The sequence below is a fragment of the Onychostruthus taczanowskii genome, unplaced genomic scaffold (assembly GCF_017590055.1).
Source record: "Onychostruthus taczanowskii isolate IOZ18803 unplaced genomic scaffold, ASM1759005v1 scaffold75, whole genome shotgun sequence".
In the NCBI taxonomy this organism is placed as follows: Eukaryota; Metazoa; Chordata; class Aves; order Passeriformes; family Passeridae; genus Onychostruthus; species Onychostruthus taczanowskii.
Window position 1 is genome coordinate 1,046,649 of NW_024505339.1, and position 26,284 is coordinate 1,072,932.

The following is a 26,284-nucleotide window of genomic DNA, read 5'->3' on the forward strand; positions in this document are numbered from 1 at the left end:
GTGTGGCTGCTCTACCCTGGGAGGCAGAATGCAAGCCCTGCTTGCTGTCTCTTTGGTTAGGCAGCAAGCTGAGGGGGCTGTTCATTTTCTCTACTCTCAGACGGAGGATCTTGGAAGCACTAGGCTGATAAACAGTCCTCAAAACCAGATTTCTCTTTCTCTTGGTTGTGAATGACCAGGAACACAAAGAGCTTATGGTCGGAGTCCTGGCTCCAGTGCATGCCTTGGAGAGTTGGCACACACCAGGGAGCCCATGTGCAGTGTTTTGACTCTGGCAGGCAGGGCCTGCTGGCCCAGAGTGTCTGGCCCAGTTTCACAGTGAGAGTAAGACACACAGATACACGTGGGGGCTGTGGGGACAGAATCCATGTGGTCAGTGTCACTGACCTAAAACCTGTCCCAGCTTAAGGACTTCTCTTGCACCCGCTCGCCGCCTGCCCAGAGGATGGTGCCATGCAGAGCTCTCTCCCAGGGGACAAGTGCCACTGGAAGTGGGTAGGGTCTCACCTGTCAGAAAAGGGCACACTTTCGTTCACCCACTTGTCCTGGCTTTCTCTGCACTATAGGAGTCAAATTCCTCTGTGCCTTCACTGGGTGTATTTTGTTTTCTGCTGAGCAAATACACATCGTTGCTGGCTCAGACTGTTGATGTTTTGTGCGTAGTGAGACCGTCCTCATGGTCTGCATGTGCCGGACTGTGTATGGCACTGGCCTCTCCTGGCAGGCTCAGGGTGAGGGCTGGCTCTCTGTCCTAGTGCTGCTTTCACTCTCCTGCCCACGGGCTCAGTGCCAAGGGAGCTGCCTGGGCCAGACCAGCCAGGCAGAGTCTACAGAGGTGATTTTCTTTCGCTGATCTGTGTTGCTTTTCCAAATCCCATATGGCCTATATGGCTGTAATTGTAGCTCATTTAGAGCTGACCTCGAAGGCAAGTTCTCCTTTCCTCCCAAAAAGGAGAGGTTTTCGCATAAGGGCTTACTCTGGTTTAAGGCTGCTTTATCTTAGTATAACATAAACCTGTTTCTAGTTATCTTAAGGCAGAAAGCAACTAGAGGATTTGGACTGGACTGGATGATTGATTCCTGCTGATTTAAGCAATCCATAAGGACTGCCTTTTGCCCTTACCTAGCTAATCTTGATTTCCTTTTCTGGCATAGGCAGCAACAAGAACTTTACGCTGTCTTTTGCAGTGGGACAGAGTTCTGGGAAATGCCATACTCTGAGCATTGGCTTCTGCAGCTCTGCTCTTCAGGTGGTTATTTATACAAGGCACTAGCCAAAGGGAAAGGAGAGTTTTAACTGGATTAACCTCAAGAAGAGAGTGTGGGGATTTAGGGATTAAGGAACCAAAAGCAGCCAGCAATCAGTGACTTAAAATCTGCGGTAAGAGAGCCAGTCTCTATAGACAGGGAATACAGTCCTTTCTTACCTGCAGATTGGCAGTGTTTTTACCTTTGAGATCTTGGAGAGGATGGTCTTAAGGATGCAGGGTTTGTGTAGGGTGTTTTCTCTGAAGACTTGTGTATTGATGGGAAATTATTCACAATTGGCAACCCTTTAAGAAAAAAACTAGTTAAGGACAGAGTGCTCAGATGAGGTCTCAAACCTGGCACTGGGGAAGTATGTTGGTGGCTTGCTCCAATATAATGAGAACATCTGGTTTCCATAGACTTGTAACTCTTGTAACTGCATGCACTCCCCTTTTACACCTTCTACCCTTGCCTTTAAAGTGTTTCTGTCGTCCCATATATTTTTTTTTCCACTGATGCTGTTATGTATCCCCTGCAGGGAAAATCCTGCTAGATTACCGGATTGATAGAAAGATTTGGAAGCGCGGGGAGATCAACAAAAACCTGTTACTAAGGAGACACGAGTTTTAGCATTGAGTCTCTAATGGCCAGTCTGCCGAAGGGGAAACAGATGGCACAAAGGAGGCTGGGATTATACAGACAAGTAGCACAGGGCTGCAAATCTGATACATCCATTGAACTTCCTGGGGTCAGGCAAATCCAGCCTTGTGCCAAGACTAATGTGGTTCCTTTGCCTTTGGCACCGTGTTTGTGTCCTTCTGTTAAAGGCTGTTCTGGACAGTGGGCTTCTGCCTCAAGGATTCCTGCCCCAGGGAGCAGCAAGGTTTGGCACAGAGTGAGGGCAGGTGGCTGTATGGAAGTGTGTCCCTTCTGACAGGTCAAGCTGTACCTGCTGCCAGTGGTTCTCCCTTCCTGAGAGAGGGAAATAACACAACCCTGCATTCTGCTTGAGTACAGCTTTTCTCCTGTTACTGATGCACTCATGTAGAAAAGTGACTTCTGTCCTGGGAGAATGGGAGGATGGATGGTGGCCACAGTCGCTCCTGGCTTGTGACACAGCCTGGCCTTTATTACAATATAATGTTTCGCAGAGGCTTGAATTTCAAGAGTGATGCTCCCAGCTGTGTGCTGCTCGCTGGGCTCCTGCTTCCCCAGCTCCTGCCTGCTCTGGAGCGACGTGACACAGCACTGCTGGTCTGGACAGAGCAGTGGGTAAATAAGCTAAGGCAGAATTCATCCTGGCTGAGGAGAAACAGTGCTGGAGTTGTTTTTGCAAGAGGCTAATTAACATCTGGTTTTGTATTTAACTTTCAGGCTGACTCTAGAGAGTGTTGCAGTAAACAGGACACTGATTCGTTAATAGTAGGAGAGTGCTAAATGACTACAGTGCTAGAATTAATAGCTTGACAGCATATCCTCTTCTCCTCTCCTCCCACAGCAATTTGGACTGATACCCAAATAAACAATAACAAATAGATTTTTGGAGGAGCTGACTGGGAGAAATAACAAAAGTCAAGGGGCACTCGTTATGCAACATTGTTCTGCTAGTATTTGACTCATCCAGAAAACCCTGTTCTACTCCCTAGCTTCATTTTCCTTTTTATTTTTTTTTCTTCAGCCTCTGTTGAGGAGGTGTTATATTTGCTGCCTTGCTTCTGGTCCCTCAGAAACTCCCTATATCCTTGGATCTCCAGTTGCTGTAGGCATGGAGTGCTGGAAGAGTGTAGGCAGAACCCTACTGCAGAGAAGTAGTGTGCGGGAGCCTATAAACCAGCTTGGGTCAGGCAAGAAAATTGCTCTGGCTTTAATTCCAACCACATGAGACTAATACCTGGGTGTAATTTGTGAAGAAGTGAGGGAATCTGAGTAGTTTGTAAGTGTTACATCCCAGTTCTAGCAGCAGTAGTCCCCTGCCAGAAGTGGGGCAGCTGGGAGGCTGCTGTGCACCCCGGGGATGGCGGATGTGAGCAAGGAGTACACTCTGTACCTTGTGATTCTCTCTGCAGTGTCTTGCCAGGGAATATCTTCAGGCCTTCCTTTCCCTCTGCTCTCCACAGACTCTGCTTTGTGTCCTGCATGCACAGAAAGCTGTCCCAGCAATTCCTTTTGAAGTTTTGCCTGAAACACTTAGGGGTTTTTCCTTATCCAAACGTAGACTAGAGGTGAAGGGACTTTGCTGCCAATTCCTGTTCTGATCTAGAGTCTAAACTCCTGCTGTTACTGCTCCACCAGCCACTTCTGTTCTAGATATGTCACTGCAGTAGAGCAGAGCTGTGCTCCTGCTTGAATCCAGGGTTACGCAATAGCAGCCTGCGAGTGCCAACGCAGATGCTGCTGCATCCAGACACGCTGTACAATGTAGTTGCTTGGATACCCCTTTTTTTTTTTTGTTATTTTTCTCACAAGTGCTAGGTAACAATTTGCAACTCATAATTATAACGTTGAACACAGATTCATGTTAAGCAATGTAAAGAATTAGAAACATCAATGATTTCCTCCCTGCTTTTTAAAGGTTGAGCATTGTGGAATTTGCAAAGATTGAGTGTTGCTCTGTTCTCTTTTCAGAGTCTTTATTTCATCTTCATAAGTGTTAAATAACTTCCCCCTTTGAGAATATCTTTCGTCCAGAAAATTATCTCTTAATTATTGATGCAATATGCCAAGATCCCTGAGTGGCCTGGCTGCTGGTGCTTTTATTTTGGGTAGGTCACGAAGATTTCTGCGCTGCTCCTAATTCTCTGTGTTGTGTGTTCCTTACGTCAAGAGGAGATTTGACAGGGACTTGCAGGGATTGGATCTCAGAGGAGCTGTGTGGGTGAGAGTCTCCTGTAGCATTCTGGCAGGGAGAAGGATGCCTTTGTGTTACAGGCAGCCCCTGGGCTCTACGAGCTGGTGTGGGGTGAGGGTGCAGCTGAAACATGTCTCAGGGATGGCTCTGTGTGCTTCTGTCTGTGGAATTTGAGGCAAAATGAAAAAACACTGCCTGGTTATGCTGCTGCTGCTGACGAGGAATTAGACTTTTAACAAGAGGGCTGTGCTGGCACAGCTTCATTTTATGGACACAGCTATGACATAAGTAGGAGTGGTATCCAAATAGCTCTATTCTTGTTCCATTATAGGAATAATATATTTCATGTATGGTGCAGGTGGATCAGCATTGTTTTAGTGACCCTACTGTACATTCTGGAAGAGTCAAAGCTCTGGAGTTACAACTTGATCAGAGCCCTAGAATAACTCCCTGATTTCTAATTGAGATAACTCCTGCAGGGATACAAATGAGCGTGCACCAAGGTAAACTAGATGCTAACAGGAAGATGGCTGATTGCAAGACAAAGACCCTTCCCTTTGCCATGTACCTCCCTTCCTTCCACCCTCCTCCTCCTAAAATAGCCTTTCAGCATGAGTGAAAACCAAATACTTTCCTCTCTTAAAAACACTTTTAAATGCTTGTTCGTGTCAATGGGAAAGTGATTTAGCCCAGAAGCTGGTGTTGTGCATCTGCTGTGTCTGATCTATGTCCTTATTCCTTGTAATGCTCTGCTATTGCTCATGGATGGTAAAAGAGTATCAGCTGCAGTTCCAGATCTCCAACTTCCCTGCATATGGCTCATTAGCCTGTTTGCATTTCAGGCTCCTTCAATCTTGTCTAATTCTAGCTGCCACGTTTTTAATGCAGCAGTTGAGGAGAGTCTCTCCCTCTCCAGCTGGAAACAGGCCCAGCTTCTGAGGTGAAGGTGTCAGCCCTGTGGGTGAGGAGGTGCATGGCCAGGGCTGCTCTGGGAGCTCTGGAGGGCATTGGGAGGTTGAGTGAGGTCTGTGTTTTAACAGGCAGTGACTGGAGAGGGTCTGAGGTGTGAATGTCCATCGTCCTTAATTGCAGAGGGACAATTTCATGCATGTAAATGTGTCAGCCTGCATGAGTGGTTAATGAACGCTGCTCGTTGTGGTGACCTGTGGAGCTGGGATTTCATTTTAATCACAGATGTTGGCTGTGTAGAAGCCCTGCCCTGAGATTCACCAGTGTACACATGCATATCTTTGACTTGGTCTTAGTCAAACTATACCCTTGACGTCAGCAACAGTTTCCAGTATGAAAACTGGAGTTCCAGTGCCTGTGTTTGTACAGCCACTGAGTCTTCTCACACTTGGCCCATTACCATAAGCATTTGTTACTGTTTAGGGAAACAAATGCTCCTAGATTCTAATATTTCCAGTTGACAATGTCATTAGCTTTGCCTAAAAGGAGATTAAGCAGGTACCTTTAGGGTTCTGGTAGACATTAAATCCAGCAAAGCATCATAATTACATTAAATACCTGTCTTTTCTGTCATACTTGCAGGGTGCTGAAGGTCCTTCTGAAAGTCAGGGGGCAGTCAGGGAGACAATAGTTCTGCTGGGTTTTTTTCCTTAGTCTCTGTAAGTGGCTAGAGATGATGTGCTACTACACATTTTTAGAAAAATTATATTAATACACATTTGATGTAGGGATATTTAAAGTGAATATATATCTGCAATGTATTGGGGGGGGGTTCTTCCCCTTAGGTGGGTCTCTGATTAAGGCAAAAGCTGTTATACTCCTTACCAGGCAGGCTGATTTTACTGCAGAAATTCAGTTGACAGTAATCTGCTTTTTAATCTGTTCTTGTGATGTAGTGTAGCAGGCTGTGTCACACTGTATTTCTCATCCTAACTCTTGTTGTACCAGTTGAAGGCTTGTAATTTTTGTCTTGAAGTGTCTGAGTTTTAGTTCTGCAGTTTTTAGTGAGTGCTAATCTAAACAAGGTTTGCATAAATCTTTTTGCTCCAGCGGGAAGATGAAAGCTTTGATAAGGAACTTGTTTTTTTCTCTCTCCCGAGCAGGAGCACAATGTCTTTGACCTAAATATACCAATTACTGACATAGCAAAGTGATACAGAAAACAATCCAGAAGGAATGCCAACCTCTGAATGAACACTTGGCTGCAGAAAGCTACTGCTTATGTGGAACCTCAGATCCAGAAGACATGTGAGGAGGAAAACAGCATTCATTCAAAACATTTCATGCAAATAGTAAGGGGTGAGAGAGCAACAGCTGGAGAAATGCTTCTTATCCCTTATCCCTATGGCTCGGGAGAGGTAAAAGCTCTATGCAAAACACAGTGCAGTTCTCCCCTTCCTTGTTTGTGGCCTGGTTTGCTCAGCTTTTTGAAAAACTTTTATGTCAAACTTAAAGGCTTCCTGGTAGCAGCTTCTCCTTTAAAATGTGTTTGATGGCAGATAGAAGTATTTCAAAAAGTAGCAGTAAGCTTCCTCTCTAGAGCATGCTAGGTGACTTTATTAATTAGTTTCATAATTTTTATTCATGATTAAGGTTAACCACCTCCAGAGACCGATGGAGTCTGAAGTGAACTGGTTTTCAGTTCAGCTTTGAGACCTATCCTCTGTTAGTGAGTACTTGCACATTGCAACCACACTGATGGTTTCCAAAATACACTGAGTAAATTGGTTCACACCAACTGCCACAGATTTCTGGTTCTCCATATTGCAGCTGTGGAATTTGCAGACTCTGGATGCCCATTTTTTTGGTACCAAACTGCTTCTAGACATGGTCAGACTGGAAGTGGTACTTGGTACGGTTCTGCATCTGCCCTCAAACACCAGTGAATTTGTGTGTAGTCTTGGGCTTCTTGCAAGAAAAAGGGAACCTTTTATCAACCCAGGTTTTGGAGTCAGCCCTTGTTCATTTTCCCAGGCAGTGTTGTTGCTGGCACTTCAGCCATACTGCAAATGCAGCATGTGTGGGCTTTTTGCTCACACAGTTTATTTAAGAGATTGATACAACTCAGACTACTGCAGAAAAGTCCCTCTGCTACAGAAATGTGTAATAGATATTTGGCAGTGCGACTCAAACATTTGTCTTGCTTTGTTCCAGCAGATGATTTGAGATTATTGATAGGACCAGCTTTGTGCATGTTCTGCTGTTGAACAGGAATCTATGAAATATTTCATCTTGGAAGGCACTGAACTTCAGTTCTGTGAGATGTCCATGCACAGATCCTCTTCCCTTGGACTTCATAATCCTGCACTGAGTTGCTTCTTTGGGCATCTGGTGCCAGTTCCGTGCAGATGTTGGGTACCCCAGGACATCGCCACTGTCACCAGGTGTCTGTGTCAGGAGTTGAGCCCTAAGGAATCTCATCAACCAGTGGATGCTCTTATCTCTGTGTGCCTCGTGTTGCATTAGAGGAGCGGCTGTGGCTGCAGCAGTGGCACCCTCTGCAAGACTTGACCAGACTGGGTTATCCATGTGTTGGGAAATAGTTGTGGGAGGGTGGCTTTTGTACTGACTTGCTTAATATTTGCTGGCACATGAGAGCTCCCGTGTGGAGAAGCGTGCAGTGCTCTGTGTGGCTGCAGCCCAAACCAAGGGACACTGGGACACTGGTGGATGCTGTGCAAGGAGCACTTGCATGGTTTAACGACTGGATCAGTGCCTGGTTGCACAGCCTCTGATTTGACTGAAGCAGCTGTCTTCTTCCCAGGAAAGATCATGTTCAGCTCAGAGACACTTAGTGTGTGTCTGAACACCTGGATGGGATGTAGGCAGGGAAAGAGTGGGCAGGAGCTGGGAGACTGCTCACTTCATTACAGTCCTTTGCTTTGTAGTTCCTCCTTTGAGACTGAGTCCAAAGCTGTCCACATGGAGGACATTTGACCATGTTAAGTGAAAAGCCCCTCTGATGGCATGGATACATCTGAATGTTGCTGTGGGTGTGGGGGGATCTATATTAACTAATTTTCTGTAGTGTCTGAAGTGTTCACCTCACAGCTACAAGTGAGATGTTGACTTAAGGGGTGAAAACTCTCTGAATTGTTGGTGCTCTTTTGATATTTGCTGGCTGTGTCCACTCACTCCTGATAAAAACACTTCCCAGGCATTGTCTATACAGTCAGGTATGTTGGCATAAAATCATACATAGCCAGCAGTTATTAAATGGGAATCCTTTTAAGCTTTGAAAGATGTTTTTTTTAGGGTGTAGTCTGTGTGAAATGTTCCTTGGTTAATAGAAATGTAGTGATTATTAGGCGCATGACTTAGGCTAATAATCGTATCTTACAGTACAGGAACTTGCTGTGATGTTCCTGATGTTAAATCCAGGCAGACAGCTCCAGTCCCCGTACGTAAGAGTGGAGATTGAATCTTGTTTATCCTTACATCAGTCTGCAAAAAGGAGATTTATAAGAGCAGAATTGTTTGCGTGACATGGAGTGACTCCCATTGTATAGAACAGAACAGCTCTCCAAAATTTCTCTCCTCTCCCTTGCCCTTTTGATGACAGATAGTTGGCAGTGGATCAAAGCACAAACAGGATTAATGTTTTGCATATTCTGTCCTACATGGCCTGAAAGGAGCAGAGATGGAATTTTTCATCTTTCACTTTAAACTGCATTTAATATCGTGGCCTAGTTTAGAGCTATGCGACTCATTCCTTCCATTTCCCCTGAGGCCTCTGTTTCTGGTCAAGGAAAGCAGGGCATGACTCCCTCTGGAGCTCATCAGTGCTGCTCAGCTTCCTCCTCCGTGCAGGCTGGTGGAGGAGGCTGGTTTGAGGCTGGAGCAATCCAGCATCAGGAATCTCCAAGGAGCATTTGTGGCAGCTGCCATTTCTTGGGTCTGTCGCTGTGGTCGCATCAGGGGTGCTGCAGGGAACCCAGAGCTGGGGCAGCATCCAAAGTTCTTGTCACCACCTGTGCAAAGGCAGCTGTGGAAGCTGGAGTGGTGTCACAGGTCACACCTCCAAATGGCTGCGTTCACTTTCCAAGGATGCTCTCCAAGCATGTTCCTTCTCAAAGATGTCCTCGGAAAAGAATGTTTGAGCCGTGTCTTAGCTGATGAATTGTACTGGCAGCAATACTTCTTCACCTCTGGAAATAGGCTGGAAATGGCGAGAAAGCGTGGAGGTGCTGGTTTAGGGGCCGTGTCACTGCTGGGGCCGTGTCAGTGCTGGAGCTGTGTCAGTGCTGGGCCGTGTCCCTGCTGGAGCCGTGTCACTGCTGGGGCCGTGTCACTGCTGGGGCCGTGTCACTGCTGGGGCCGTGTCACTGCTGGGGCCGTGTCACTGCTGGGGCCGTGTCACTGCTGGGGCCGTGTCACTGCTGGGGCCGTGTCACTGCTGGGGCCGTGTCACTGCTGGGGCCGTGTCACTGCTGGGGCCGTGTCACTGCTGGGGCCGTGTCACTGCTGGGGCCGTGTCACTGCTGGGGCCGTGTCACTGCTGGGGCCGTGTCACTGCTGGGGCCGTGTCACTGCTGGGGCCGTGTCACTGCTGGGGCCGTGTCACTGCTGGGGCCGTGTCACTGCTGGGGCCGTGTCACTGCTGGGGCCGTGTCACTGCTGGGGCCGTGTCACTGCTGGGGCCGTGTCACTGCTGGGGCCGTGTCACTGCTGGGGCCGTGTCACTGCTGGGGCCGTGTCACTGCTGGGGCCGTGTCACTGCTGGGGCCGTGTCACTGCTGGGGCCGTGTCACTGCTGGGGCCGTGTCACTGCTGGGGCCGTGTCACTGCTGGGGCCGTGTCACTGCTGGGGCCGTGTCACTGCTGGGGCCGTGTCACTGCTGGGGCCGTGTCACTGCTGGGGCCGTGTCACTGCTGGGGCCGTGTCACTGCTGGGGCCGTGTCACTGCTGGGGCCGTGTCACTGCTGGGGCCGTGTCACTGCTGGGGCCGTGTCACTGCTGGGGCCGTGTCACTGCTGGGGCCGTGTCACTGCTGGGGCCGTGTCACTGCTGGGGCCGTGTCACTGCTGGGGCCGTGTCACTGCTGGGGCCGTGTCACTGCTGGGGCCGTGTCACTGCTGGGGCCGTGTCACTGCTGGGGCCGTGTCACTGCTGGGGCCGTGTCACTGCTGGGGCCGTGTCACTGCTGGGGCCGTGTCAGTGCTGGAGCCGTGTCACTGCTGGAGCCTTGTCAGTGCTGGGCCGTGTCACTGCTAGAGCCGTGTCAGTGCTGGAGCCGTGTCAGTGCTGGAGCCGGGTCAGTGCTGGAGCCGTGTCAGTGCTGAGCCGTGTCAGTGCTGGGGCCGTGTCAGTGCTGGGCCGTGTCAGTGCTGAGCCGTGTCAGTGCTGGAGCCGTGTCAGTGCTGAGCCGTGTTAGTCCTGGGGCCGAGGCAGTGCTGGGCCGTGTCAGTGCTGGAGCCGTGTCAGTGCTGGAGCCGTGTCACTGCTGGAGCCTTGTCCCTGCTGGAGCCGTGTCCCCTCGGAGCCTGTTCCTCCCGGGAGCGGCCCCTGAGCGGGCACATCGCTGTCCTGCCCTCCCCTCTAGCGGGGAGAAGCGTCCCTGCAGCCGCCTGGGCTCCCCGCGGGCATTCGGGGGATGTTCTGTGGCTGCAGGATTTCATAGCGACCGCAGCACAGCGGGAGCGGCAGCAGCCACTTGGAGTGGAATGTGTGAAATACGGGAGCATTGGCTGCATCTTCTTTGACGCCCTGTCCTTGGATGCATTTGTAGAAGGATGGGGTAAAGGTGGTTCAGATACCTGGATCTGACCACTCTGTAAATCCAGGACAAAACATGAGGTGCAGGGAAGGAGCAGGCAGCAGGTTGGTCAGGGTTGCTGATGAGAAGAGGAGGCTGCTGGAGGTTAGTTTTGTTCCAGACAGCACCCCAGGTACTGGCAATGGGTCTCTTGCTCAAATCACATTTGTCTACAGTTCTGTTTTCGTAGTCAGTTATATTCAGAGTGAATGTGCTCCTCACACAAACCTGCTACATTTATGTCTGCTATCAAAGAGATGTAAGAGTTTCAGCAGAGACAGATGGTGATTAATCGGGCCATGTCTGGCCTCCTCCACACTGAGCTCCTTAGGGTTGAATTTTGAGGGGAGCTAAGATAATGATCCTCATATTTCAGGATCTTCTCCTGTCATTTGTGGGACTTTTGGCTATGGCACACCAAGCTTGCCAATTGCTGTGACAAGGATTTTTCTTGGCAGGTAGAAATAGCTATTCATTATAATACTAAAAATGTTTGCATAGCTTGAGTTCCTGAGCAGTACAAATGAGACTTCAAGGGCTCTTTTAGTTGTTTTGCCTTACTGTGGAGTTTGAGGAACTTGTTCTCCAGCTAAATACACACTTTTTATTCAAAAACCCCATCATGTCTTCAACAATTCTGCATGTAATGAAACATCTTCCCCTCCCTTTTGACCTCTTTCTCTTCCTTCCCCAAGTCAACTTCTTGTAAACCCACAGGGAACTCAATTGGAACTTATGTTCTGGCAGGATTGCCAAAGGAGACCTGCAGGAGGGAAGCCTAGAGCAACCAAGAACAAAATTGTCTTTTTCCTTTCTCTGTCTGAACTCTGGTTTTCACGGAATGCCCCTGTCCTGACAAAACCCTTGGTATGTTTTAAAATGCCTTTTCCCTGTGGACCTGTACGAACATAGTAAGTTCTCACTAATACAACAGATCCTGTACCCTGTCTCCAGTGCTTGGCTGGATGCATGTAAATGTACTGTGAAGCAGAATTAATTGCTGAGATCTCTCTGCTGAGGTATTGCTTTGGGCTGTAGTAGGTAGCCTAGTGAAATTCCACAGCACATTAGAGATTGTGCATATTAATATCTCATCTAAAGCAGCGTAATATGTGAAATTTCTCCTTTCTGGTCATATCTGTGCTCACTCAGTCTGATTTGTCAGGTTTATTACGTGCTGGTTTTGTGGATTTTTACACTTGACTGCTGACTGGACTATGAATTAATATGATCTCCATAAAGGTAATAAAAACTCAGAGATTTTTGCCCAGAAGTGAACTGTGTGTTTGGCTCTTGGCCTGCCATATTTGGCAGGGGTCACTGGAAGTCAGTGCAAAAGCATGCAAAATCCTGCAGGGGCAAAAATTCCTGTAAAGTTGAGTTTTTAAAAGGCTTTTGAGAGAACATGAAGTGACAGCTGAGCAGAAAGTGAGTTCCTCTATAATGACAGCTGCATGCAGGAGCAGGGGGAGTTCCCCTTGCCTTACACAATCAAACCAGTGAAATACAAGCCTTTGCTTTCTGCATGTTTTAAAAGATTTTCATGTTTTTCTCCTTTCTTTATGTATGCAGGAGGCAGACAGCGGGGAAGAAGAATGCCGGTCCCAGCCCAGAAGGTAAGATTGTCACTCGAGGATGCCTGCCTGTGTGAAATGTTCCACAGGGCTGTTGCTGTTCCTCTGGCATGTCCTGCAAACACACATCACCTTCTGCCTGTTGTTGATGTTGCACAACCGTCTTAAATGAGCCTTCCTGAAAAATGGGTTCTAGTAAAGGGTTTGCTGCAGCAGGAAATGGGAAAAGTCAGACTGCACACTAAAAAATAAATATGGGGAACAGTTGGCAAAGATGTCAGTGAATATATTCTCCAGACTGCTGTTTCTGTAGCTCCCTCCAGTGTCCTGTGTTGCTTCTCAGGATTTAGTCCACCAGCAGAGTATTCTGAGAGGTAACCAGACTAATAAATTCTTGTTCTCTGGTTAAAAAGTCCCTGTTAGCATCAAGGGTGATCCTGATCCATACAGGCACCTGCTGCTTAAATAGCACTTTCAGGATTTGTGGATATTTGCTGCTGATGCAGGTAGTCAAATTTATGCTCCAAAATTAGGAGACACCGAGAATTTGCAGGGATTTTTTTTTTAATTGGGATTGTTTTGCAGGGTGGTGCTCACCTCTTGTAAATGCTGATTTTAGTTGCTTTAGGAAGAACTTTTTTTGGTAAGTATTATTTGGTAAAAAAGAAACATTGACACTCAGCTGATTGAATGGTGACAAGCAATGGTGATTTTTATAATGTAGGTGTAGTCTGCAGGGTAAGACTTCTCGGGGTGTTGTAAGCTTTATGTCCTTTCCTCTAAGCCATCAAAAAATGATTTCAGCTGAATCTAATAAAAGCAAAAATTGTATGTATTAGGTGACTTCTGCAATGGCAGGAACACTTTGTTGCCTTAAAGTGTTGCAGCCAGATTTTGTGAAAGGCTTCAGATTCCCTCCAGAGGGAGTAAATAGGAAGTGAAGGTGAAATGGTTCTCCCTTTATGAGCTCTCTGGCTGTTATGGTTCTTTGCTTAATGGTGTTTGTGTGAGTAGGTAGCAACAGAAGCCATAATATCTAGCATTTAAAATACTTGAATGGGATCTGGGCTTTGTGTTTTGCGGCCAACTTGGATGAATCTGCAAAAGAAAACACTGTCCTGGTTGCACATTCCCATGATTTCACTGCAGTTCTGTGATTCTGTGGCTCAGGGAAGGTGACTGCCCTGTTTACTTCAGTCTTCTAGCCCTAACTGATGATTTAAGAATTGCTGTTTCTTCATTTTACAGTTTTCATGAGTGAGAGGAAAGCTGGAAAGCACAATTCCCGAAGGCTCAAATTGAACTCTGCTAAACTCCAATTTTTCATTTTACTCTTGGCCTTCCAGCAGTCACAAGATCAGCTCATGACTTGATCTCAGTATACATAATGTATTGGAAGGGATGGGAGGTATTTAATTGTTGTGGGCACTTAGCAACCATTGTAGGTTAGGTCTGAAATGAGCATTTTAAAAATATATTTGAAATAACTTCTTGGGGTAGGAAATGACAGCCTGCTGTTGATGTGGTGATCTGAGCTCCGTGACTCCTGTTACTGGGGTCACAGAGCTAACTAAAACCAAACTCCTTCTGGGGAAAAACAAGGGGGTGGGTGTTAAATGTGTTTGATTACAGTAGGATAAAAATAATAGAGTCAAATGGGGTAAGTAGTGAACCTGGAGTCCTGCTGTGGAGGAGCAGCAGATGTCCATAAACAGTTCCTGAGTATATCTAATCCCCAGTTCTCACAAGAACATAGCAAGTAGCAGCTATTAAAAATCCAAGCAGTAAAAAGGCTACAGATTGAGTTTGGCTTAAAAGGAAAAGTGTGTTTCCAGCTGCAGTGTCACTCAGGTAGTGCTCTGCAGGAACCTGACATTCCTCACTGCCTGCCTGGGCACGACCCACTTCTCCTGAGGCTCCATTCAGGTGACCTGGCTGCAGCTCCAGGCAGTGGTCAGTGTTTGGGGTGGGATTTTTATTTATTTTGCTGTTTGTAAAATTCTACTGGTGTGGAGACCTTTTGTCTCCTGCGGTCATGGAAAATGTGTTCATGTGCTACCTCAGCATGTCAGGCATCAGGCATGTCCAAACTCATCCTGGTAACTGGACACTGAAGCCAGGAGTACTGCTGTGGTAGGACTAAATGTTTGTTTGCATAAATAAAATAACATTTCAAAGGTTATTAAATAGGATCCTAGTGCACAAAGGTGTTAATGCTTGCAAGGGAGTTAGTGAAGACCTGAGCATAAGCACATGGACTTGTTTGGTGTCATGTTTTTGCAGTGTTCAGTCTTGACAATCGTTGGGTAGAGCCTTCATTTCCATTCCAGTGTCCCCACGGCTCTGCACAGCCTGGGGATTGCTGTCTCAGAAGAAATGTTACACTCAGATCCAGCTCAACAGCACTGCTAATCCTGTGGTTAGCAAAAATCTAGATAACTTCTTGTGTTAGGTTTCTGCTGTTTATCTTCCCTCCCTGATGAGGTATGGCACATATATTGAGGTGAGGGGAACATGCAGGAAGGCCTGGCAGCAGGACAGCAGGAGGGACAGTGTTTGTTGAGCAGAGACTAGGAAGAGCAGCAGACTAAAATGTCCTTCAGAGAGGCAGAGAAATAAGTTACAAACAGAAGCTTAAACTTTTAGGTGATCACCATACTTAAACAAAATGATCTGTCTGTTTGCTGACCTGTGCTTTTTTAATCTAACACCGCAGAGGCCTGTGATTGCCTGGACTGGGTGCCACAGAGAAGGGAGAACTGTGTGAAAATGCTGTTTAAACATAAACCTGCTCTACAGAGCATTCAAATGACCTGACAAGTCTGCACTCGACAGCACCATCGTGGACTGAGGAGCTTTCTGCTTTGGAAATTAGCAGAATCTGCTTAAACTTTTGTCCAAAAGATGGAAAGAGCTATCAGAGTGCAGAAAGAGAGTTCCTGTGTGTTCTGCAGTCATCTTTGGAAGGTGCTTGAAATGGCATTTCCTGTCGAACTCTTTTGTGTTGATGCAAAGAGGAATGATTTGTTTTCCTACTGAGGAAAGTACTTGGGTACAGTGAACATAGATCTGACTTGTACAAATATTTCTATCCATTATTAAAAACCCCAGCAAGTTAATGCTGCCAATACCTGAAGCTGAACAAATAGGTGAAACCAGCTTGGCTTCTGCAACATTTTTTCTCACACCCAAGCCCTCCTCTGTGTCCGGCTGTAGCAGTGACCATTCTTGCAGTTTATGGGTGAGATCCCCAAAGCCCTGACACAGATCCAGGTTCTTGCTCTGGAGTCCCTGATCGAGCCAGTCCCTGTCACTCTTGCCTGGTGGAACCCAGGCAGTGCTGCATAAGCAGATGTCCTGAACAATCTATTTGTTACATTTATTACCTTCATAGCTGTGTTCTGACATTTTTATTAGGCTGTCTGGAGGCTGTGGAGCTAAACTGGCCTGCACATCCCTCCTGTCCCCAGACACGCTGCTGCCACACTGAATACACTCTTAATGGAGCATCTGTGTTAACGAGCTCTTTGCAGCATCCCCAGGTTGTTAAAATTTACCTAAAACACACATGTATTGAGCTGTGAGTTGTGTTTACACCCGCTGAGGTATTGACATTCAGGTTTTGTGTGTTCTGTGCCAAGGTTGCAAGGATTCAGCATCTTTGTTTTGCTGACAAACGACATCTCCAGGGCCCAGGGCAGCAGCGGTGCTGCAGCTGCACTGGATTTGCTGTCAGGATCTGCTGCTTGCTTTTTGGGGTTTATGTTTTAAATGGTGCCTCTATTTCCACACCATCATGATTTTACCACTTCTGGTGCCTTGAAACTGCTCTGCTTGCTGAAATGCAGCATTTGAGGCTGCTCAGTAACTGAGCATATAAAATTGGGTGAGCTGTATTGCCTAGTGAGGCTGCCAGGGACTTCAGAAGGATTCTTTGGACTTTTATGGCCTGGCAGTGGGTCAGACTAAAGTCCGTTTGCTCAGGTAAAGCTGAGGAGCCTGTCGTTCCCTTCAGGTGCCACAGAAAGTGATTACATCCGGCTTGAAATCTAAGCTTGTTACCTGAAAATGTTCTCAGAAAGTGCTTGTCCTCCCCTCTTCAAGTGGAGGCAAGAGTGTGGTGTTAAATTATAATTTAAAAAGAAAAAAAAAACCCCACACCTTTTGCAGCACAAGTATGGTTACCTTCTGGTTTGTTTTTTTTTTAGTCAAAATAGTTCCTTCCAGGAGTGAACTGGGAAGGAAAGCAAATCAGATTATTGCCATGATAACAGTTGGATGTGCCAAGTTGCCTCAAGGTCTCAAGCTGTGAGTAAATACCTTTGTTTTAGGAGCAGAAGAGAGTCTGATGCAGGAGCTGATGGTTTATAGCAGTATAAAAGTTGCTTTTCAAAGACTAAGTTAAATAGGTGCTTTCTTCTGCAGGGCAGCAGCTCAATAAACTGTAAGCCAAGGTGTTTGATTTTTAAACTGAGACCCGTTGTACAATATGTGTTAGTCCCTGCACGAAATGGGGGCTGACCGTGTGATACTGAATTGACTGCACTTCCAAAGGCTCATTCACACTCCACACTGAGATGTGGGGATCTGCAGCATCCTGTGACTTTTGGAGATGTGTGTCATCACCATTTGGTGCTCCTGTGGCAGGCTCCTGGTTATCCTTAAAACCTATCTGGTGTTACAAGAGACTTCCAAAAGCCTTGTGCTGAGAGTTCTGGCAACTAAACCTTCCTTGTGCTGCCTTTGCTCGCTGCTGCAGCTGCCAAACAATTACTCTGTTGGTACTTGAACAGTAGCTGGATCTTTATTGGGTGTGCAAGACAGTTTGTTAACTCCATCTTGAGGAAGATGGGGCTGTGTGTGTGCTGTACAGGAAAACGTGTGTTTATCCACGCTGGAGATTACTAAGCTCTTGTAGTATGAACCTTATCATTAGAATGTGTTTCCTGAATTCATCTTTCTGTCTTTCCTTTCAGTGACAGCTCAGCCTCTCTCTGGCATTTGCTGCAGCTGCTTGGGGAGAGTGTAATGCTGAGGTAAAGAACAGTTCTGGTCATTTGCCAGCTCTGCTGACCACCAGAAAAAGTTCTGCGGGCCACGATTCATTACAGTGGCCTTCATTTTTGAATACCACTTCTTTTATCACCAAACAGTGAGCAAAGGTATTGAACTGGCAGTAAAATTTGGGTTTATTAGATTAGTAACAGGTATCTGCAGGGCTGGTTCACTGCAAAGTCTGTTTGTGGTTGCGACGTGTTCAGTCCAGTCCGATGACATACCTGTGGATCACAATAATGTGTGAGGTGATTTCAGGTGTGATCTTCAGGCTGAAGGATCAAGCAGAGTAATATCGTTGTGTTGCCAAATTACCAGGTAAACACAGGGAGCTAGCTCAAAATCTGAATGCATATGAAAAGTGGTTTTGAATTTGTCATTCTAAGCGTGTGAACAGAGGAGAATGAGGAACAGGGCAAGGACAAGCTGGGAAGTAAAAGGAATGAAGGTGGGTCATATCCTTCAGCTACCAAAAAGGTCCAGAGTCCAGAACAGCTGCTCCCACACACTTGTGCTCCTTCAGAGGGTCACAGAGGAGGGGCTGACCAGGAGTGCCTTAAGGATTCCATACGTGCTTCTGTCTCCTGCTGAGGGTGAACCAGGTGCTCTAAGCTAAAGGATTTTGATTCCTTTAGAATAGAAACTCTGAAATTCCCTTTCCTGGTGAGACACCTTCACAAGATTCAAAGTTAAACATGAATCTTCAGTTTTCAGCTTTTCATGGATTTCAGACGCTTAAATGTATTTTGATAATCTGAGCCAGGGTTTCTGGACTCATTGCTGTTCAGCTCTTTGGTGTCTTTGCATCAAAAACATTCCTTTATAAAATTGGGTGAGTGGATGGTTTGACAGTTGGGAGGATTTAGATCTTTCTTTTCCACAGGTCACTGAAATAATACATTACCTACAGTGGTGTTGCTTGTTGGGAGCAGACATTGCTGCTTGTGTCCCTTTTCCTGCTCGGGTCCCTTCAGTCATCTTTGCTTCAGGCTCTGTAAAAAAGGTGTAATTGAGCATTGACCTCTCTGTGTCAGACCCTCCAAGATTTAATGATAAGTAAACTGTACAGTGATTGGCTGTGGGATTGGTGAGGGAAGGGTTTAATGAACTGATAATATTGCAAAATAGGTGTTGAATTCTCAACTAGGCAGCCTAATCATCGATCATGATGGGCAGCTGACCAAAGGGCTTTAAAAGCAGGGGTTTGTTCTTTCAGTGATGCTTATCTCCCTACCCCTGTACTTGGCTGATTTCTTTGCTCAAGAACTGGAAACAGAAATACTCTTTGACAGCTTAAATAACCAAATTTAGAATGTGGCTTCCTGTTCTGACTGGTTCTTCAGGATTAAAGTACAGTTTTGCGTGCTTTCCCTGTTCCTGCCTCCCCCTGCCTTTTTTTTTTCTTTCTTCTTTTTTTCTTTTTTTTTTTTTCTTTTTTAGTTTTTGTTTGGTTTGGTTTTGTTTTAACTATATATGGGCTCCTTTATAATTACTTGTTTAAGTTCCCCTGGCTGTGTGTAATGCAGCTGGGGTATGTGAGCCCTGCCTTGGTGGGTGGTATGTCTGTTATCATTGGGAAAGCTTTGTGTCTGTGCTGTACTCCATCTCCTTCTGCCCTGCGTGCATTGGCTTGTTTATGATGGCTGCTACTGAAATCGTTCATGTTTTCCTGATAAATTGGACTGCAGAATGCAGAAGGTTTTGTCTCCCATGCCAGAACCATCCAGAAGGCCTCTGACAGATCAGCTTCTCCTCCGAGGTGTGGAGGCAGCAGTAGGAGATGAGTGCAAGAGGTGCTGCTCTCAGCCAGTGGTCTCTACCTATTTACACGTTCACTGCACTAATTTAAGGCTCTTCCCAAATAAATCATCTGTTTGGACCCTTAATCCACTCACACTCGTCTGTCGACTCTGTTCAGTGCTTAAAGCCACATATCCTCACAGTAAAAGGATGACTTAACTGACTTCCCACCAGAAATGCAGGGTCATCAGGTCCTTTGACCCTCAAAGAGCTCAGTGTGGCAGCTAATTTTTCAAGGCTACCCCTTAGGAGCCTTTTCCCACCAGAGCTGATGCAGAGACAGCAGCCTTTGTGGACAAAGACTGAGCGTAGCTGCCGGTGAGAACAAAAAAGGACTTGGCCCCACCTCAGCACAAGGAAATGAACTCGCTACCTCTGTTCCCCAGCCGTGCCTGTGCAAGGCTCCCGTGCTCGGCTGTGGGCAGGGACGTGTTGTTTTTAAAACTCGGTGACTTTTCATAAATATCACCGGAAACAGCTGTTGAACAGTACAGAATAAACTTTCCACATGTGCAGTAAAGGTGGCTGAGCAGACACGGCCGTGGCACATTGCTTGGCAGGGAGAGGATGTGCTGAGAGTGAGGGGGAAGTTTGTTTGTCTAACAAAGCGGCTTCACAAGTTTTTTTTTCATAATCCCCTGAAAACATAAGTCTGGGTTCTGCATTGCCTTATCTGTGATACTGATAATAATGATTGAGGGCAAAATTCCTATGTGTGATAGCCTCCCACTGTCCCCTCTACCTTGAACATGACCAGTGTTACAGCTGTAGTACTTTCCATGCTTGTAGGAACAGAACATGCCTTGATTTTGCAGAGAGTACCTGGACTTCAGTCCAAACAGGCTTAATAATACCCAACCCTTGATACCCACTGCAGTAAGAAATACGATGACAGTATGTTGTGTTCATTCAAAAAAAGTGTTCTTCAAAAAGAGAGAACTGAGGGGACCAGAGGACGTCTCACTGGTAGGTGTACTATAAAATGGAAAGAGGTCATCAGGTCCCCCTTAGTGTAGACTAAAAATTGAAGATGCCTAATAAAACAATCATGCTGCAGATTTAATCATGTTAACACGTGAGCAGACACTTAGCAAGGCGCTGTGGGATAGGAGTGGGTGGAACACGATGACACCCACACCTTTGTGTGGTCTGACAAGAAGCAGCAATTCAGCCTGAAGCTGTTGATCTTGGATGGAAACAGAAGCTTGATGAATGCCCTGTTTGCATGTGGACTATGTGCACTGACACGACTGGGTGTCCAGCTCTGAGCATGCCTCCTGCAAGTTTCAAATCTGGGCATGCCAGTGCCAAGCCTGACCTGTGCACCGGGGCCTGGGCTGGACTAGGAGAAGCCCCTTAGCAAGTGCTAGTCCTGTGTAGGACACAGGATTACTCTGTTACACCACTGGGAGATCAAAAACTGCTGAAATGCGCCAGGAAGGTGACACAGCTGAAGGTTCTGTACAAGCTGCTGTGATCGTGGAGTTTTGCAATGCAGACACCAGGGAGAATGATGACTGTATGAATAAACAATATGTTGTCAGCCTTGTCTGCCAGACCAAACACTACAAGTCAATGTGGGAGATTTGTGCGTGCATGTTCTCCTTCCAGCCCTTGAAACTTCTTTCCAGAGGCAGCTCTGGTAGCATTCCCTCTGCTCCCCTCTCCTGAAGTGCTTGCTCAGACATCCCTCACTCTTTGGTTTTTTTCCATTGTGCTTCCATAACTGGTTCTAGCTGCTGCCTTAGTGTAGCAAAGCTTTGGGGATGGGTGTTTAAACAGTGTGTCTCACGTGCTGTATATAACCCCAGTTTATTCGTGTGGTGTTCAAAGGTTAAATGGGATCCTGTTGCCCCACAGGCTTGTGGTGTCCTGGTGCCTTGCGGGGTTTGCTGCCTGCCCTGCTGATCCCAGGGCCTCCTGGGCAGTGGGAAATGCTGAGCAGAACTCAGACAAGCAGTGCCCTTTGCCCTGCAGCAGTGTCATTTGGTGCACTGGGCTGGGCAGCACTTGAGACCCCAGACAGGCGTATTTACATCTTGTCATGCAGTGATTAATGGCTCTGCTCACATGCTCTGTTGCAGCGCGGGGTGATTTAGGCTGCTACCTGTCATCACTGCAATTTTGTGCACTTTAAATTCTTCATGTATTTGTCCCAGCAGAGTGCACCTGCTTCCAGCCAGGAGCAGTTTCTTGGCTGTCTTATGACTTGCTGCCTAAACTCCATCTCGTGCATCTCTTTCTTTCTGCCTGCTCCTTGCTCCTGCGTGCTGAGAGATCAATTTACTGGGTCTAAACTTTTACCCATGTCTAAACAAAGAAATAGAGTTGTTCCTTAAGTCTGATGTTAAAAGCAAAGTATGAAAATAACACAGCATTTATTGCTGCTGTCTGGTTGAGAACGTGGTGATGGGTCAGAGATTTGATTTGATCTTGGAAGTCTTTTCCAACCTTAATGACTCTCTGAGTCTCCACAAATGGACAGTGGGAACTGAAATGCTAATCTCACTGACATGTACCTGAAAACAGTGCCACTTTCAGGTTGGGGTTTCAATCTTTATGGCAACAAACCCAAGTTCAAATAGCTTTTATTAGTGCACATTTCAAGATATTAACTTATTTGAGGATTTCCTATTTCTGTTCTCTAAAGGTTAGAAAAGAAAACAAATGGGTTATTTCTGTCATCACTTGGTTCCCTGGCATATGGAGATGCAGTGCATGATTGTATTAATCCAGATCTAATTCATTTACAAATCTATTATCCATATGTTATGAGTAGCTGCTTGTAGTTAATCACTGCACTTGTTTTCAGCAGGTTTTAGGGGCTTGCCTTGTAATGGTGGTTATGTGTAAGAAATCTGACGTGTCTGGACAGTATCTAAGTACATTTAGTCTTCTACAATGCTTGAATAAAGCCCTTAAGTTATTAATTAGAATAGAACAGAAGTTCTGGGCTTGTTTTTCAGTCTGTGAATGTGTGGTATGTGTTACTACAGAATATGAGGTTCTTGCCAGTCTCTTGACCTCTGGAAGGATTGAGTTACCCTCCATTTCTCAGTCCTGATTTTTCCATTGCTTCTTGCAACTAACTTCATTTCTGCCTAACAAAATTACTTTTTTCTGGCATTGCAGCAAGCTGGCAGTGCATTTTCTTTACAGCTGTGAGGCACCATTACCAGAGCTGCACTCTTGGCTATACAGGATGACATTGCTTAAACTATTGTAACCAAACAATATCCTAGCAAAACTTGCAGAATCACAAATTCCACTGCTTTGCCCTTTTCTCTGCCCATCCCTGAAGTGGAGATGATCAACACCTTTCAGAGGAGTCTATTCTTGTTCATGTCAAGTCTCCTATCAAGACCTGAAGCAGCTCCCATCACACTGTGTTGGTTTTTTTCAACCTCTTTCTGGTTCTCTGAAACTTTTAATTAATATTTGGAAATAAAGCTGATGAAGCTTTTGGCTTCCAGCTCTGCTGCCAGATCACAGGGGCAACTCTGCAGTTGATGCCTTGGTATTTTTTGCTCTTGAGTAGATGTCATTAACAAGTAGTTGTGTTTAAACTCACATCTTCCCCTGCCAGCTCACTTGTGCCTCCTTGCTGAGCATGTGCCACCTAGAGCAGATGACTTAAGACTGGTATATCATGTTCCTCTGTGCTGGGCTGTCATGCATTCCTGTGGGAAACACAAAACTGAGCTTGCTTCCAATCCAGGGCTCCTTGGTTGTTCGCCCGCGCTGCTTGCTGGGTGTAAGGGCTGGAGAGTGCCGGCCCGGGATGGGCAGTGCCGGGTGGGATCGAGCTGCCCCCGGCTCTCCCCAGTGGAAAACCGTATTAAGTTTCCCTCGCACTATAACATCTGAATTCCCAGCAGCCAAACGACAAGACTTTTTGTTTTAAATAACTTCCTTTCTTCCTTTTCTCGAGGGGCGATGGAGCTAAAGATTAAACAGCACTGAAAGGCAGCTGCTTCTCTTCTCCTTTGGCAGAAAGCAAGTTGTCGCGTCTCTGCATATGAAAGTTACTGCCAAGAACTGTTCCCCCCGTCTCCTGCAGGAGAGAAATTAAGGTCGTTTCCTAAGCACCCGAGTTGTCGCTGCCTGCATTTTGCAAAACAGCGTTTGATGTGCTGCATCAAACCCGGTTGCAGGGCGTGCAGCCTCGCTGGCTAGATCTGAGGGAGAAAAAAGGAGAGGAAGGGAAAAGGGGAAGTGAAAAGGGAAGGGAAAGGAAAAACTGGGCGCACCCGCGCGCGGTGCTGTGCCCTGTCCCTCGCTGCCGCCCGCCGGGGGAACCGGCAGCTGAACCCCGGCCCGTGAGCGGGACGGACCGTCTGCCTGATCCGTGTGTCCCGGTCCCGTGTGTCCCCGTCCCGCCTGTCTCTGTCCCGTGTGTCCGGTCCCGTCTGTCCCAGTCCCGCGTGTCCCGGTCCCGCCTGTCTCTGTCCCGTGTGTCCGGTCCCGTCTGTCCCAGTCCCGTGTGTCCCTGTCCCGCCTGTCTCTGTTCCGTGTGTCCGGTCCTGTCTGTCCCGGTCCCGCCTGTCTCTGTCCCGTGTGTCCGGTCCCGTCTGTCCCCGTCCCGCGTGTCCCGGTCCCGCGTGTCCCCTCCCTTCCCCGCAGCCCCGCGCCGCCACGTGCGGTGTGGGCGGGGCAGGGGGTGGGGCCTGTCCCGGTCCCGCCCTCGGGCCGCGCCTGCGCGGCGGGGGCGGCGCGGCGGGCGCGGGGCAGAGCGGCGGTGCCGATGCCGCGGGGCAGGGCGGCCGCCGCGGCGGGGAGCGATGATCCCCTACTTCTCCGACAACGCCGTCATCTCCCAGGGCGCCATCGCCCAGCTGTGAGTACCGGTACACGCCGCCCGCCGAGACTCCCCTTCCCGGTGCCGCTCCGCCTGCCCCGGCTCCCGGCGGCTCCCCCTGCCCGGGCGTGCGCTGCGCTCACTCCGCTGTCCCCTCTCTCCCTTCTCTCCCCTCTCTCCTCGCCCGCCCCGTTCCCCGTAGTTCGCTCCGCCGCCGATTGCCTCCGGGCAAACTTTCCCCTGGCCGGCACCGCAGCGTGGAAGTGCTGATAAGCGCGGGCAGCGCCCGGCAGCTGCTGCTCCCTCGCCGCTCACTTCCCTGATTGTTCTTTTTTCTCACTCCGAGTCCCGACCGAGCGCTTGTCCCAGTGTTACACGGGAGCCGCCCGGGCAGCTCAGGGCTGCGCTCGCTCCGCCGGAGCCGGCGCTTCCCCGCGCGGTGCCGGGCGCTGACAGCGGGCTGCAGATCCCCGGCCCGCTGACTGTGGCCGTGTTTTGGGCTCAAAGCAGAGATCAGCCCCTTTATCTGATCTCTTGGCTTATCGCAAAGCGGCAGAGGGGGTCTGCGGGGCTGGGGTGCCCCGGGTGGCAGCCACAGGAGCAGGTCTGAGGCAGGACACTCAGCACCTGCGGGTCGCAAGGCAGAGACGTGCGCTGCTGCAGTTGTTCAGTGCTGTCAGTCTTGGGCAGCTCTAAAGTGCAGAGTGTCTCCGTGTCCCAAACTAAGCCGCATGGAAAATCAGTCTCTCCAGGGTCTTGGGCAGCTCTAAAGTGTCTCCGTGTCCCAAACTAAGCCGCATGGAAAATCAGTCTCTCCAGCTGCACCCCCCCCCTCCCGCCTTTGATATGCAAATACGAATAATCATTTAATTTATAAACAATTAACAGCCACTGCCTGAGTCGTGGGGTTTGGCTGGAAGGATTAAGGAGGGAAGTGGCAGCTATGGGGTGGTAGATAAGGCGTTCAGAGAGATAGTCTAGTCGCTGTGGTCTAGCCATGCTTGATGCTTCTTTAAAGAAGCCAACAGATTGTTTTATCTCTTGAAAGCATCATGAAAGGCTTACAGATAAAGTGCTGGGTCCCACCTGGAACTGTGTTCTTGTCGCAAGAAGCTCCTGCTAGAACTGCAGCTGGAAGTCTTTAGTAGATATCTCTGCTTATGCTTCATATGGAAATGAGTCCCCGGACTCTGTGCCTTCTTTTGTGAGCGCTAGCAATCGCTGCTGCAGTTGGTAATCAGTTCAGCTAAGTCTCTGTGAGCCTTTCATACTCAACCCAAAATGTTTGTAATTATAACTTTTTCCGTTCGCAGTGTTGCCTGTAAACATCAGGGCTTTCCCTGCGGTTGCTGATAATGCAGGTTTAACAGAGATGTACCTGAACTGTTCTTCCAAAGCAGTGATGCAAACTGGATATGCCCTGGGCTTTGGGAAGTTGCAGTAATTCTGGAGTTGTGGTGAAAACCTAACATACTGTGGGCTGAAACATTTCCTTGGAGCTCCGGATGATTTACCGAGCTAGAGTAGGTAGCCAGGTAACAGTTTAAGTGCTTTTAAGGTGTTTGTTTTATCCACTGCTCAAACACTTAACCCAGGGTTGGAGACTGTACAGAAAGGGATCAAAAGAAAGGGGAAATGCTGCTCGTCTCTGCTCCCTCTGTCACATGTCACACGGATCCCTGCAGTGCCTCGTGGTGGTTTAAATGGCCACTTGGTTGGAAGGACCACCCTTTCCTTTTCTGGGGAGAGAGATAACAGAGTTATCAGAGTGGAGCTTACGCTGTCCTTTGCCTCCTGTGAGGGAAGATTAATAAGCATGAGAATGACAGAGCTTTTGGCCCACGCAGAAGTGTTCTCACAGGGCTGAGTGCTGGATTAATATTTCGCTAGTGTTCTCAATCAGGATGGTGCTGTGGCCCTCGGGCCGGCCTGGTAAAGGCAGGCATTTAAAGTTTGTGCTCCTAATTACAATTTCGCAAAGGCTGATTAATATTGGATGTCCTTATTTCGTCGCGGGCAAGACCTAAAAATCCAGATTTAGTTTTTTGCTGTGCTAAAAATGTGTTCTCTGTGGAATGGGAAGGGCATTGGTGACCCAAACATTATCAGAAACTTCTGTTTCAGTGTATTCTTTAGTAGATGTATTTGGCTGATCAGCTCTGACTTTCAGAGATCAGCAGAAATTACTCTTGTGTTGACGCTTTTGGTCAGTAATGTAGTCAGCTGGTCTGGGTCT

At 47.6% G+C, this 26,284-nt stretch overlaps 1 protein-coding gene across 4 annotated transcripts in view; it reads left to right on the top strand.

The window, feature by feature from the left end:
- LOC121345784 (protein phosphatase Slingshot homolog 2-like) overlaps window positions 1–26,284 on the top strand; it is a 99,249-nt gene that overhangs the window by 16,754 nt on the left and 56,211 nt on the right. For 3 of the 4 annotated variants that reach the window (XM_041423000.1, XM_041422999.1, XM_041423002.1), the window contains exon 2: window positions 12,394–12,437. In XM_041423000.1, coding sequence (XP_041278934.1) covers window positions 12,394–12,437 — 44 coding nt within the window. Of the gene's footprint in view, window positions 1–12,393; window positions 12,438–23,944; window positions 24,088–26,284 lie in introns of those variants that run through there. The other variant, XM_041423001.1, reaches the window with a different exon arrangement.